The sequence below is a fragment of the Ambystoma mexicanum genome, chromosome 2p (assembly GCF_040938575.1).
Source record: "Ambystoma mexicanum isolate Mex_15411 chromosome 2p, UKY_AmexF1_1, whole genome shotgun sequence".
NCBI classification, from domain to species: domain Eukaryota; kingdom Metazoa; phylum Chordata; class Amphibia; order Caudata; family Ambystomatidae; genus Ambystoma; species Ambystoma mexicanum.
The window spans coordinates 353,570,057-353,584,212 of record NC_090923.1 but is presented as its reverse complement, the minus strand read 5'-3'; the positions used below and the strand labels follow the sequence as shown (position 1 = coordinate 353,584,212).

Here is a 14,156-nt window from a genome sequence, read left to right as displayed (position 1 = left end):
CAAATAACCGTGCGTTCATCAAACAATGCCAATGCGATTGACCGTATAACCCAAAACTTGTTAGGTGCAACATTTCAATTAGACGAGCTGTAAACAAGCACCTCCGTAGCCGAAAAACATCAGTCTTTTGCTGAAGAATTGGTGTGAAAAGTAATACACGAATGTACATTGGGCATGCATTTGGCATTTCAACTGCTTTCACAAAAATGCAGACTATAAAGAAAACTGGAAATGGCTATGGCATGGTCATACTACATACTATTGCAAGAAAAGGGCAAACGAGGCTTCGTAAGGAGTCATTTTACTTCGCCATGGCCACTGGCAAGTGTTGTGCAGTCCAATTTACAGAGTTAAAAGTATACGTTTAGGAGAAACGATGGGACTCATGAATAGTGTGCCAACAGTAAAAAAACATGCATTTTAAATACCTCGAATTTTTAAAAGCCACCCCAATTGGGAGTTTGAATTTTAAAGGACATTGTCATGTTATTTTGATCTTCTCGAGCGCAATGTTCGAAGATGCCATCTGGCCCTGATTAATGCTGTGTGATTACCTGCAGAGACTGAAGCGGCGTCTGCTAGACGTGTCTAGAGTGATTTTCTCAAGGTACTGTGCATCGAAGGAGCATGATATGACTGACACCTTGTATTGGCAAGAAAACTCTAGCAATAACCAACTGATTTAAGTTAAATCAAACGCAGGGGCGTACATGGAGCACAGTTATGAATTAGCCCCAGCCAGTTACACCAGTAGTTGTATGTGCCTTGTATGGTGCTTTAAATGTACTGCATACCATTATCGGCCAATGTGAGGAGACCAGAACTGACGCCAAGTGGTCAGATTCTGGGACCCTTAGGAGCAGTCACATATCATCTGCTGTAGACTATGCATTTGGACTTTCCAAATTACCAAGTATCCATTGCTTGCGTAGTCCAAGCGCAATAAAACAAGCAAATACATTGCCTGGATTCTGCATGTGAAGTTAAGCGCCCAGTAAAGCTGTGCGCTAGATCATAACACTTCTACACCACGATTGACTCCGTTACAAGCCCTGTGTAAATCATGACCTCTTAGTGCTCTACATTATTAACCAGGGTGACTAACACCAAACTGGTGAGGCCACATTTACTTTCAACAGACTTGAGGAACCAACATGAGAATCTCTATTTTGGATGACTTGGGTTTTAGATGGTTATTACCCATCCACTCAGGAGGAGACATTCTGCAACATTTTCCACTGGATTTCAAAGTCTGTGCAATTATAAAAATTCGTTTAACATCAACCAACTAGGTTTAGAATTCGAAACCCTTGAAATGACTCGGGGAACACAGGGGAGCAGGTAGACATTTAATAAGAGTATTGCTGGTGAAGAGCCATGCAGCACTCCACAATTCAGCTTTTGCATGAAAGATTATTATTTTTTTTCTTTTTTTAAGGGCTAGTACGAGTTTCGACTACAAGTTGGAAAATATGAAATAATCTTCCTCAGACTCCCAACATGTGGTATTTGGGGGATTATGGTTTCATGTTTGAGGGTATGGAATTCTGCTGTGCAATCTAATACCAGCACTCTGGCGTCTTCCATTTCAGGTCATCCAGTAAGACTTACCACAGCTTCTGTGCAGTGTAGTGGGTGAAAGCCATCCCGAGCCGCAGCTTAGCTGGTCCAGCGGGCTCCTCAATGTTTTGAAACAATTTTGTGGCTGTCGTCGGAAATCATTTTTCTGGGAGTGGGAGGTGCAATACTGTCTGAAGTCTGCATAATCAGATGAATCTGCTTGCATTTATTTTTTTAGCACACGTGTTATGGTTGCCAATTTAAAAATCTTAAAGGGGCCTCTCCATTGAGTATGGAGGAGATGAGTAGCAGTCTTTGATATGTGGCTATGGGTGGAGCTGCCGCCATTTCCTTGTGGACTGAGGCAGGCCAAGGATCTAGAAGCAAACTAGAGTATCTCCAGAACTAAATATTACAGCGTTCGACAGACAAAGGTGGACATGTGTCCAGTATGTGCTCGGGATTTTCTAATGGCGTTTGGCCAGGTGCTTAACTCTTCCCTTTTTGACTGCTATAGCATTCGCTCTCATTATAGAGGTTTTGCCTTTTTCTGATAAAATAATTCCACAGGCTACCCCACCAGGCCCTTGAGGGGGAATATTAACCTTCGTTTTTGGTCATCAGAATTCAGACAAAATCTTCTAAAGTTATGTTTTCCAAGATTATATAGAAAAGTAGGTCTAGCAGGTGGCCTGCCTTTTTTATTAATCTTTGAACTAATTAGCTCAACTACAAATCAACCACGTTAGTCAATGTGCTTTGACTCCTGCATTTGTCCCAGTTATCAGCTTCAATGTTCAAATCTCTAACAACTTTCAGGTGCTTGCATGTAGCCATCAAGTCCCAGTTACATGTGCTACTTTTAAAAATAAATAACTGTAGGGCCGATGATAGGGGGACGATATATTAATCACTAGTGTTTGCAGATAAAGTAAATGAGATGGAGATATTCACAATTGGGACCCTCTGGGGAGGGTTTGAGACTGGTTTTCCGCTTTTCATGATAAATACCACACCTTCTCCCTCAAGGCTTGAGCGACTTCATCAACATTTGAATGGCATGGATAGCATAGGGTACAAAGAAAATATTGCCCAAGGTGAATAACATGCACTGCATACTGTAAATGGGCTACTGCAAACCAAACTTCAAAGGGTGGTATTTTTGTTGTTACCATTCCCGCCATACCACTAATGAGTCCTCAATGCCTGGGAAGTTAAATTAAAGAGGACCTCTATGATGGCACCGCCAACCAGAAAAACGTCAGACACTCCTTTATCTGCATCAAAGCTCAAATACTGACAAAATGCAGCAAACCTGCAGAGTTCCAGTCAGTTCTAAACTGAACGAACACTGGAAAATGTTAAAGCTAACTGTAGTGGGAAAGGCGGAATAAAGCCTTGCAACCTCACTCTGCCACTCCCCTACCCATGGTGGATGTCCACAGAGGGGAAGGAAACGGCCAGCGTGCACCCCAGTTTTTTGCAGCTACAAAGTACTGAGAGAGGCTAGGGTGTGTATAATTACCTCCTCCCCTATTCACACTACCCCCACTAGTCCTGCATAATTATTAAATAGTAAATATAGGCGCCCCAACAATAACATACGGGGAGCAGCATTGTGCCTCGTGTATGCATAATAGATCAAAGAGCAGAGCTCATAGTTAATGGGCCAGTTACCATACAACTTAAAGGAGATGGGGGGGAAAGGACACCATTCAACGGAAATTGTGAACTAATCATTTGACTTTCTCCGTAACAATGCAGAAGAGGCCGTCCGAGGTCACCTACTGCTGCTCCCCCATCAACTTGCCAAGTACAGCTACTCTGCCACTACAGATACCTGGACTCCCATCCAATCAATGCATGGCCACTTACAGGCTAGAGTAACACTAAGGTGCACCCTCACGAATAGTAAGTAGCGGGACCGTGCACTTCCTATGCATGATGCTTCTATAAACTGCTTACTAAAATAAAGCACCGTTGCAATGAACTAGAAGGATTTTATTTCTAATAAGCACAACCCACAGAGAGTTGAATCATATTAAACCATTGTTGTGCAGTTATTTCCCATGTGAACATTGGCTGGCATTTTAAAATACGCTTCAAAGAATACAAGACCAAAAGTTCATAAAGAAACTCTCGCCCAAACTATTTAAACATTAGAAAGATTAATAGTTTTTTTTAAAAATGGACAGAGAAGGCCTTCGTTGGGAGAGATTGAACATTCTGTGAGGAACACATGTCCAGCACATCAACTCTTTGGGTCCATGGCAATACACTCAAAGACGAGGAAAGGTACCCCAAAGTGTTATGTTCGTCACTGTCTTGGAATGGAATGGAATGGAATGAATTACTGAGCTATGAACAGCCATCCAATGTTCCCACTGTGATAGCTTTACAGATCAACTGCTTTCGATTATGGAGGCTGAAATGGAAGAGTATTGCCCACATCCACTGGTAACTGAGGAAAGAGCCATTTCCGAGAGCAATCTGTAGAAGCAGCACGTGACCAGAGATTATTCTAGACAAGAGAATGGAGGGATGCTTCAAAATCAGTCTTCTGGCTAGAATTACTTTTCCGCCCTGGAAGCTTCGGTGTCTTCCTTGGATACAGAAAAACGAAATTGGCAGAGTTGGTAGCCCCTATGCGAATGGCTCCTTACACTGGTCAGAAGCAAGCAGATTTTAAACAAATTCACCCAGGATTTGCCTTTTCTCTCTAGCAAATACAGGGTGAAGCTCTCGTAAGGAGGGGGCGCATAACTCAACTAATTCACAACGTAAAAGAATCTAAGCAGTCCCCTGCACAATCGTCACCAAGAAATTGCGTAGCAGGCTAGTGGAGCCATTAAAGCACCACACAATGCACATGATGCCAGTGCAGCACATCCTGGATGTGTGCATCTACATTTGTGATTATGTTATGTTGATTTTTAGCATACACCGCTGCCATTTTTATGGCTTCCAGGGTGAACTGTGCATCAACAACAAGTTAATTATTACCTAGTTACCTTTACTAATTACTGGTTTGTCCATCTCAAAGTCTGGAAACAAGCAAGTAGAACTGCCACAGATGTACTTGGCGTTTTAATCCTTTTTACGAAAGGTATGCATAATGTTGGGAACACATGATTTCCTCCTCTGTTTCAACTAGACGTTTATGTTGCACATTGGGCTCTAGACTCCAGACCAAAAGTGCCCTGCACAGCATGGGAAACATGTACATCAGGCCATCTGAAGCGGGAGACCTTGATCAGGCCACTTAATCGTGGTCTGGAGCAGATACTTGGGCTCGCTCAGGCGAGCAACAGTGCCTTCTACGCTGCCTATCGGACTGTAAACTCGGGCAGAGCACAGTGACCAGGGCAGGCTATTCTGAAAGCCCTTCTCTTTCATTTAGTTAGAAGGTTGCAAGGTTTGGATCCAGGCGAAAGGCCTAGTGCAAGGATTTCCAGACTGGCTGCTTGGAAACTTCTGGAGTGCAGGCATTTGAAAATAGTGTTATTGTAACTATTTAGGGAATTAGGATTACATTTACACACAATAGGTATTCATAACATAATTATTAGCGGTTTGGTAACGATAATCACACAAACATGACACTCAAACTACATTCCCTAGAATGTTTTAGTGGATGCATTCAATGTAATCGACTGATATATTGCGCGCACAAACAGGACCCCTTACCGTTCCATGAGGAGGGACGTTCCCCCACACTGAAGTTTTGAACTCCATGAAATTAAACATGTTTCTTTTTAATTGGTTGAAAAACAACTCATAGATCAAATTCCTAGCGGCCATCCATGGCTCTTACCATCATCCTCGCATTCTTCAAGAGGTTTCTGCTGTTTATTCAGGCCCCGCGGGTCCAGCCAAGATGTGGTCTTTGTGTTGTGGCTGCAAAGCAGAAACGCAAATGTGCTCAAAGTTAGACAATCTGAGCCAGGAATGCATATGCAAAACGTGCTACCATTACAATTAAAACAGAAGGGGGTTTACAATGCAATCTTTACTTTTTTTTTTAAACAGAAAAGAATGGAGCTCTTCAAGAAGGATGCAATTGTATTTACAATACTGCCAGTGGTACAGCATTTTAACATGTGTATTGTACACTCAATGCATCTTTTCTACCACTCCAATAGCAGCTGTTGTGAATGAGGCAGGCTCTTTTTTTTTTTTTAAAGGAACAGTGAGTTTTCATGAAATATCTGGATTTGAAATTTTAAAAACGCTAAAAGGAAAGTGCTGCCATATTTCAAAATGCTTTCCCTCGGTTGTACAATTGTGTTTAGTGAAAAACCCTGCCCTGCATCCAGACACCTGCTGGTGGCTGATCCACACTATACAAAACTGCATAATAGTGCTCACTATGAAAAGGTTTCTATAGGTGAGGCGCTCTGACCAAGTTCAGTTTCAAGACTGGGCAAACAGGCGGACCACATGGACCACCAGAGTCCACCTTCACCCTCGGATAGGATTGCCAGCCAGAATAGGGGCCTACAGCCTCATGTGATGGCAAAGCAGTACTGCAGATAGAAATGGCTCTGATCATGGGAAATAAACTGTCTGTTCTTCAGGAACTTGAGAGAAAAAAAGGAAGATGAAAACATGAATTGTTAAAACATAACATGTAATCCTTGTCAGATTACGATGGCAACTATTAGAAAAGATAATGGGGTTTAATAGACTACCAACGTTAGCAAAGAAATAAAAATTACGGGCATAAAACAGAAAAGCAAAACTTTTGTGGCTTTGGACATTGGATAGTGTATACCACTATATCTATGTTTATAACTAACATTACTTACGAGTAATATTCTTTCTGTGGCTTGTATACATTTCAAATCACATGCTTTGTATAGGCTCAGTGATGAATCCTGCGGAGCCATCACTGATCCCCCAAACTAAAGCCTCCTCCCATGTGTCCAGGGGAAGGCAGCCGCTACCCGACCCGGACCCTGAGGGTGGCATATTGAGGGAGGATCACATGGGAGGTGATGGCTGTCGGGGTGAAGGGGTGAATCCCTTGGGAGGGACGCAGTATCTTTTCATGAGGATGACTATAATTCCTGAATACTTACAACATGCTGTTATTGCACAAGTCCCGCGCAAAATCAAATCCAAACATCAATAGCCGAGAAACCACCTAAACAGAACAAGTCGTATCCCTTAGGAATCCATAGGTCACTTGTGACATCCCCTGAACACAATGATTCTTTCATGGGTAAACGTCCAGGGCATAATATCACTGCACATCACATTTACATAGCATCTTCTGCTCATAACAAACTTAAGTGCAACCAACAATTGGAACAATATCGCCTCAAAAGGGGTGAAAACATTAACTTAATCTCCCATGGTACTGGGACTAGGAAGAGAAGAGGTAATGTGGAACAAAACAACTACAAGCCAAATGTGCAGTCTAGTTCTAATGAGGATCAACTGTGCAGGGATTCAAAAATGGTGCACCTTGTGCACGGGTGTGTGGCAGGAGAGGAGGTGGTCACAGCCTGGTGGGAGAAGCAGGAGCAGAAAGGCAAGGAAGACGCAGAGCGGGAGATGCACTTGGAAACAGACCTTCTGGAGCGAGCCGCACTGGTGGAGGGAGACGCTCACAGGCATCCGCCTGGCGGAATTGTAAACTGGAGAGAGACTCTGGTGGAAGGTAGCGGCTGCTAGACGTAATGAGAAGCGGTCTGGGGGAACAGATGTTCCATTGGCGGTAACGTGAGAGGCCGTCGAGAGATCCACAAGAGACTTTAGGCAACTGGGGCACTCAGCCCGATAAGTGTTCTGTTACAGCCAGACTTTCGATGAGTCAACAGAGAGGATTTGGGAATCTGAGACAAGTGGGAAGGCTAAAAGATACTTGGGGAAACAACTTGAACACCTACCAAGGGTTTAGAGGTGTTTGATCATATGAAAAATAACAGCCCTCATGCGATCAATTCTCAAGTGATCAAACAGCACTATCCACATCCCTCCACCCCCCTTTCCCTACTTAACTGCTCGCTCGCCGCCTGGTCCGCTTCAACCCTGCGGCATCAGATCTGTCCCTCAACACGGGTAGGATCCGACGCCGCAGGGTCCCTTTTCCTTTTTCCATCCCCTGCCTCCAATATCGAGGAGCGGGGACACCCCCGCAACCCTCCCAAGGCCAATACACACTGAACATGGGGACCGCAGTTGCTTTGACACCCCCGCAACCACTGCTCCACATGTTCGGTATGTATTAGCCAATTTGTTCGAATATATTCGGTCGAATGGAACAGGCCAAATTCGGTCAAATTTACCATTCGGCCAAATATATTACAACAAATATACCAATACCTTACCACGTTGGGCAGAAGGGCTAAAGGGGTACAATTCTCCACACATAAAATGTCAGTTTGGGGAAACCTGAAACTCCATTGCCACAATCAAGGGAACATAAACTGTTGTAGAAATCATTCCTGGCAGGTGAGTAAACCAGGAGAGTAACAGTTGTATAAGGTGAAACCATTCCTGGCAGAAGAGTGAACTGGGAAAGCACATGCTATGTGAAGGAGAGCATTCCTGGCAGGCGAGTAAACCATGGGAGGAGCCGTTGTTTATGGGATAATCATCTTGGTGTTATAAAGAGTGTGGTGGAAACAATTTGCTTTATTATTCTGATGTACTATTGTACAACAAGAGAAAATGACTTTGCCATTCTGATAAAAGTATGCTACAAGAAAGACCGTTGCTACATTCTGTGGAGTTATCACTTGGCATCTTGAAAGGAAAGTCGTCGTGAAAGAAAACGTTGCTTCGGTTTTAGAACCAGTGTTCTACGGAAGTGACAGTTGCTTTGCCAATTTGAAAGACGTGTGGGATGAAAGAATTTATCTTGAACGGAGTAGACTATTGTTGGAACAGATCTTTTTCAAAGGTCTTCCTGAATTGCTCCAGGATAAGGGAGGTCAACCTTTAGTGGAGTTATTTTGAACTGCAGTACATTTTTGTTGCACTGAAAACATACATTTTTCTTACACACTTTGGTTTCATATGTTGGTGTGAGGGTCAGAAATATTTTGGACACCAGGTCGGCTTCCTTTAGTTTTAGTTTGCTAGGCAGGGACATTCATATTAGAGGAGGGACAAATAGGCCTTTATCCAAACCCCTTTATTTTTAATAAACATGGCAAATGTTGAGAAACGTACAACTTTGTGTCTGCCTCTCATTTCTGACCCCTCACAGCTGCAATCTAGTGGTTGGCTCAGAGAAGTACATATAAGTCCTAATTCGAAACAAGAGCATTGACAGGGGAGTTCCTTTCACACTATCTCTATCCTATGTGTACAATGAGCCATACTCCTTCACGTGTAGATGCCTTCAGATTGTTTTTCGGACGTGAAATGTTTGTGCTGAGAGAATGCTGCTGATTTGACACTGTTGCGTTGCTTTCCAGAGGAGAGGCAGACTGGGCGCATAAGATTATAAGCAGATACAAGAAGGTGCACATGCTTTGCACCGATTAGCAAGCAGCACCAGAAGGTGGCGACAGGTGAACTATGATTACAATTTAAAAAAATTGCTTTAAGACCGCTAGTCCCACTTGCGGATCTGCTCTTGCTTTGTGCATCTATACAATGTTGCATGAAAGTGTAACTCAAGTTGCAGCCTAACAAATTTCCTTTAATAGTACATGAACCACGAATGCTAAAGTTGCACCTCTACTGCCTGTGGAACGGGGCTATGGGGTGAATGGAAGAGATGTTATGTGCCAGTGTGTAACAGAGTTGAACACACACAATGCATCTAGCGATGGTGGCTTTTGTCATTGAATCACCCTCTCTACCAGATGTCTTTTGTCCTCTTAAAGTAGAACATAAATGGCCCTGAAAACTGCTAGAGGGGGCTATTCAATGTATTGCTTGGCATGGAATTTTCAGATTCATTGAAATGGAAAACATGGATGCATGCAAGAGCACTGCGTTTGTGAATAGTGACTAATGGTTTTGTTACAGAGTGCCTATATCGCATTTATCCTCCTGATGGACGTGACTGCTGTTAGGAATGCTACTTTGTAAGTGAACTCCCCCAAGAAGGACAGTATGATTGGTTGAAAAGGGGTATCACGATTCTTTAAGGGGCCCATTCACGGGGTGGTTGAGAAACTGATGGGCGATTGCAATCAACGCCCCCCACAAAAGCTTTGCTGTGGGGCAGGTTACCAATGTTGCAAGATGGACGTTTTTTTAGGAAAAAGTGACTGGTTTATTTCATACACCATATTGCAATATCCACTCAGGTTTTTGGGATATCTCCAATCCAGGTTTATAGTAAACATTCCCATATTAAGCACTTCAATGGAGATTTGCCTTTTGTTGATTATTCAAAATGTTCTAATAGAAATTACTATACAGTGGGACAGCAATATTTCTCTTTGCTTGTGCCAGTGGGGTTTTGGCAATCCTCCCCTCCCCCCACAAGGCATTTTAGGTCTGATTTCCAAAAGGTTTCTAAACTGAAGTGAGAAGAACAACATTTGATACAGGTTAGTCCTTTCCCCCTAAATATATGCACTCCTAGATAATTCGAGGACATTTTTATTTTGAATCTCTGAGATGGAGCTACATGAAGTGCCCCCGCCCCCTTTCCCCTCACCCTCAGGGAACGTTTGAGAGAACACCAAGGCATAGTGCACAAGCCCAGGCCTGAAAACGGGGAGCTTCAACGACCTTCTTGGAGAGGCCATTAGGTACACCGAACAGGACGAGCCAAGAGGTTGGCACTGCATGAGAAACCAGAAGTAATGCAGAAAAGTCATGCAAAAGGAGCAGGCGATGACACAATGCAACTAGACTGGAACATGCACAATAAGAAACAATGGAATGATATTGGGAAGAAGCAACACGTGATTCTGGTAGATACTGTGCACAGATGTAGCACAAGGATTCTTCAGAATGCAGGGGTGGTAAACATGGCAATAACTGTCGCCAGAGTCCAGGCTTGGTTGTGACAAGGTCACGGTGGACCAAGTGTGCCAGTAGAGATTACCACTCAGATGTGCACAACCAGGCAGATAGACGCTGGAGGGCTGGCAAATAGGAGGCCTTTCTAGGCTTGGGCGCTGCATTTACTGACAGTAACCGCTGTGCAATTCTAAAGTACTCAACATCTGAGGAAGCCTCCAACACCCAGAATGCATTTGTTTCTTAAACGAAAGCCTAGAACTCGAAATGCAATGCAGCAGTGACGTGGGGTCATTTGGCCATCCTGACCTACAAGAACTCTGTTTTGTAAGAACAAACACCCAAATCCATTCATAAAGATTTGTGGTCAGAGCGATGAAAAGCATGTATGCTGTGCTTACTGTTGCCTGTGATCACAACAGCAAACACTGGAATTATGAGGGATTATGTTATTATTTGGGTATTTATTGAGTGCAGACTTAGCTTCGGGAAGCAACAGAGCGCTTTACAATCATAGGGGACAGAAAACAGTGAGGGAAGCAGAGAAAACAAAAAGAGCGAAGAGCCAACAGGGTAGGAAGGACAATCAGAAGCAGGGGGGGGGGGAATGGGGAGCAGATCACCAAGACTCAGGTAGGGTGGGGAGTTATATGGCATTTTTATAGCACCTAGTGCCATTGGTATGGCCTCGAAACGCTGTGGGCGAATGCCTTTGGAGGACCGAAGTCCAAGGAATGAGAACTGATAAGATTTTAGATTGCCGGTGTGCATTTTAGCCAGTACAAAGGATAGGTAGGTAGGGGGTGGCCAAGTCCCAGCTAGCCACCCATAGAGATCTGGCTAGTGGAAGGCTGCAACAATGGGCTGTCTGGAGAGTATGCGAGTCAAGGAGCCTTTCTATGTGCACAGCTATACAACATTCCTTCCGTGGGACTAAGCTGAATTCTAGTAGTGGGTTATTGCATTATGCGGGCGGGGGCTGTGTCCCAAGAGGGAAACGGCTATCTTCCATTGAGATGGAATGCGCAACATACACGGGAGTCATGGCTGAAGTGTGGCTGCGATGTGTGAATGCATACCATGCGGTTTTACTGGCATCCTTCCCGCACATACTCTGTGCTGCTTTGTCTTCTCACGTGATTCATCGAAACCCCCACCTACCTGTCTGGGGGTGCTAGTTCACCCATGAGGTGAACTAGGTCTGTCAGGATGCAGAAGGGAAGAGACAGGTCTGGAGTGCATTCCGCAAGGTGAGTTGGTCCTCAATGCAGCAGATGCTAAAAGGGATAGAGTTCCAAATGGTGGGTGCTTGGACTGAGAAGGAGGATTTCCTTATTCTGGTTGATTTGGTGAAGGGGATGACAAGGTTTCTGTTGGGCCTTTAGGGGGCGAACTTGTATTGTAGATATTCTGGGCCAGTGTTGTGAAGAGCTCGGTGGGTGATGCATGTAGCCTTGAAGGTGGACCAACGCACCATCAGTAGCCAGTAAAGGACACAGAGTGTGCAGCGTGATGTATTCTCTTGGGTCTAGGGCAAGAAGGAGCCTTGCCGCAGTGTCTTGGATCCGCTGGAGCTTTCCAAGGCGAGATGCTGGAGCGCCCAGTTAGCATAGTTTAGGCGGAGGAGGAGGATGGCTGGGATTCCAGCCACTCTGTGAGGGAAAGTCAGATAAGGGAAGATGCATCGAAGGATGCGTAGTTGTAGGAAGGAGAAGTTTGACACTAAGTTGATGTGATGTGTCAGATCTGTGTCCATGATGCATTCAAGGTGGTTTTTTACTGTGTTGTAGGTAGTGGGGGAGGGCCTAGGGAAGGCAGCCAAGGCAAGGAGTTGGTTGGGGGTAGAGAGCGGTCTTCCCACAGATTAGGATTTCAGATTATCCAGGGTTGAGAATGAGGTGGTTAGCTGCCATCCAGCAGTTGATTTATGTGAGGCAAGAAGGTAGGTCAGGGGAGGTGTTGGGAGGGGTTCTTAGGGATTGTGAAGATGATTTGGATGTCATCTGCGTACCTGTAGAAAAACAGGCCTTGTGAAAGGATGATAGTGGGGAGCGGGGGGCGGATCAGGTAGAGGTTAAAAAGCAGGGTGAGAGGTGCCCTGTGGTACTCTGTTGGTGACAGGGCGCGGAGTCAAGGAGAAGGGAGGCATTCATATTATTTGGGATCTGCTTGAGAAGAGGGAGATCCACTTCAATGCTGCATCCCCCAATGCCAAGGGAGTAGAATCTGTCCTTGAGAGCGAGGTGGCCAATGGTGTCGAAGACTGCCGAGAGGTTAAGAAAGATTAGTGCGGCACAACCTTCAGAGTCTGAGGTTATTTTGAGATAATCACAGATGGAGACTAGGCACAATTCAGTTCCTAGTAGGGGTCTGAAGCCGGGTAGGGTCGAGGAGGAGGTTAGTTTCTGTGAAAAGGCATAGATGGGTGCAGGCTGTTCGATCAATTAATTTGGCTGTGAAACGGTTGTTGGAGATAGGTCTATAGTAGTTTGGGAGAAGGGGGTCAATAGTGGGTTTTTTGAGCCGGGATGTGATGTGGGATGTCTTGAAATCTACTGGTAAGTGCCGGAGGTTATGATGTATTCATGATCGATCTTGCGATGCAGCCAGCGCAAGTAGAGCAGAGCAGAGAATTTCTTTTAGAAGAGAAGGGGTGCATGGATCTCCAGAAGATCCAGAGGTATGGCTTCTAGCTGGCATCTTTAGAAATTCAGGGTGGGAGATAGGCGAGAAGGAAAGGAACAGTGGGCGGGCGGCTGGCAGGCCTGCGGACGTGGGTGAAAGGGAGTGGGGCGGGAGCGAAACGGTTTTAGAGCCAATGTTGAGGTTTATTTCCAGGTTATGGAAGTGGTAAGAGTCACAGAGCTTACGTGTGGGTTAAGGAGGGGGAGGTGCAAAAGGGGACCCTGAATTCTGAGATCTTGTGGAGTTCCCTGTAGGTGTTGGGGGCATTGGCAATTCTGTGCCTGTAAAAGGGATGTTTTGGCGTTTGCAAATTTCTGCCCAGTATGCTTTGATCTGCTGTGCTTAAGATGTTTTGGTCTGTGGTGAAGGGTCCTCCACACCATCTGGGTTCAAGGAGTGGTTTCAGGTTTTGAGAGGTTTGAGAGCTGGGATGAACCATCTGAGGGAGGTGCCTTGTCTGTTGGAGAAGGGTCCGATAGAGGTGAGAGGGTTAAGAGGTTCGCAGAGCATGGAATCGGCTCAGAGGTTACTTTGACCTTGTTCCATAGAATGGAGAGGGAGGAGAGTCCTGGAGTAGTTGGGCGGATGGAGTGTCAAGGGGGTGAAGAAGATGGTTGCATGGTCCATCTAGATTAGTGGCTGAGGTGGGAGCGTGAAGATCAGTACAGAAGAGCTGAAAATTGCAACAAAGGTGTGGCCTGCTGTGTGTGTGGGGCCAGATACTAGTTGTGTCAGATGACGTGATTCCAAGTTGTCCAAGCTGGGTCATGTCATTGGGTTTTGAGGGATGTTGAACTATATAATGAAGTCCCCTTGCATGGTGGGAGAGAGGGTGCGTAACCAGCAGGGGCGTTGCTAGGGGGGGGGCTAAGGGGCTATAGCCCCTGATCTTAGCCCCGGATAGAATCTCAGGAGCTACAGCCAAAAGACTAGCTAGCCCCCAGTCCGGACATCAGCTTAGCCCCGGGTCTTTT

At 45.0% G+C, this 14,156-nt stretch overlaps 1 protein-coding gene across 14 annotated transcripts in view; it reads right to left on the bottom strand.

Annotated features, from left to right (window-relative positions):
- Positions 1–14,156, bottom strand: part of MAGI1 (membrane associated guanylate kinase, WW and PDZ domain containing 1) — a 1,848,723-nt gene that overhangs the window by 388,287 nt on the left and 1,446,280 nt on the right. For all 14 annotated transcript variants that reach the window (XM_069643697.1, XM_069643699.1, XM_069643701.1 and 11 more), the window contains exon 6: positions 5,375–5,457. In XM_069643697.1, coding sequence (XP_069499798.1) covers positions 5,375–5,457 — 83 coding nt within the window. The remainder of the gene's footprint in view (positions 1–5,374; positions 5,458–14,156) is intronic.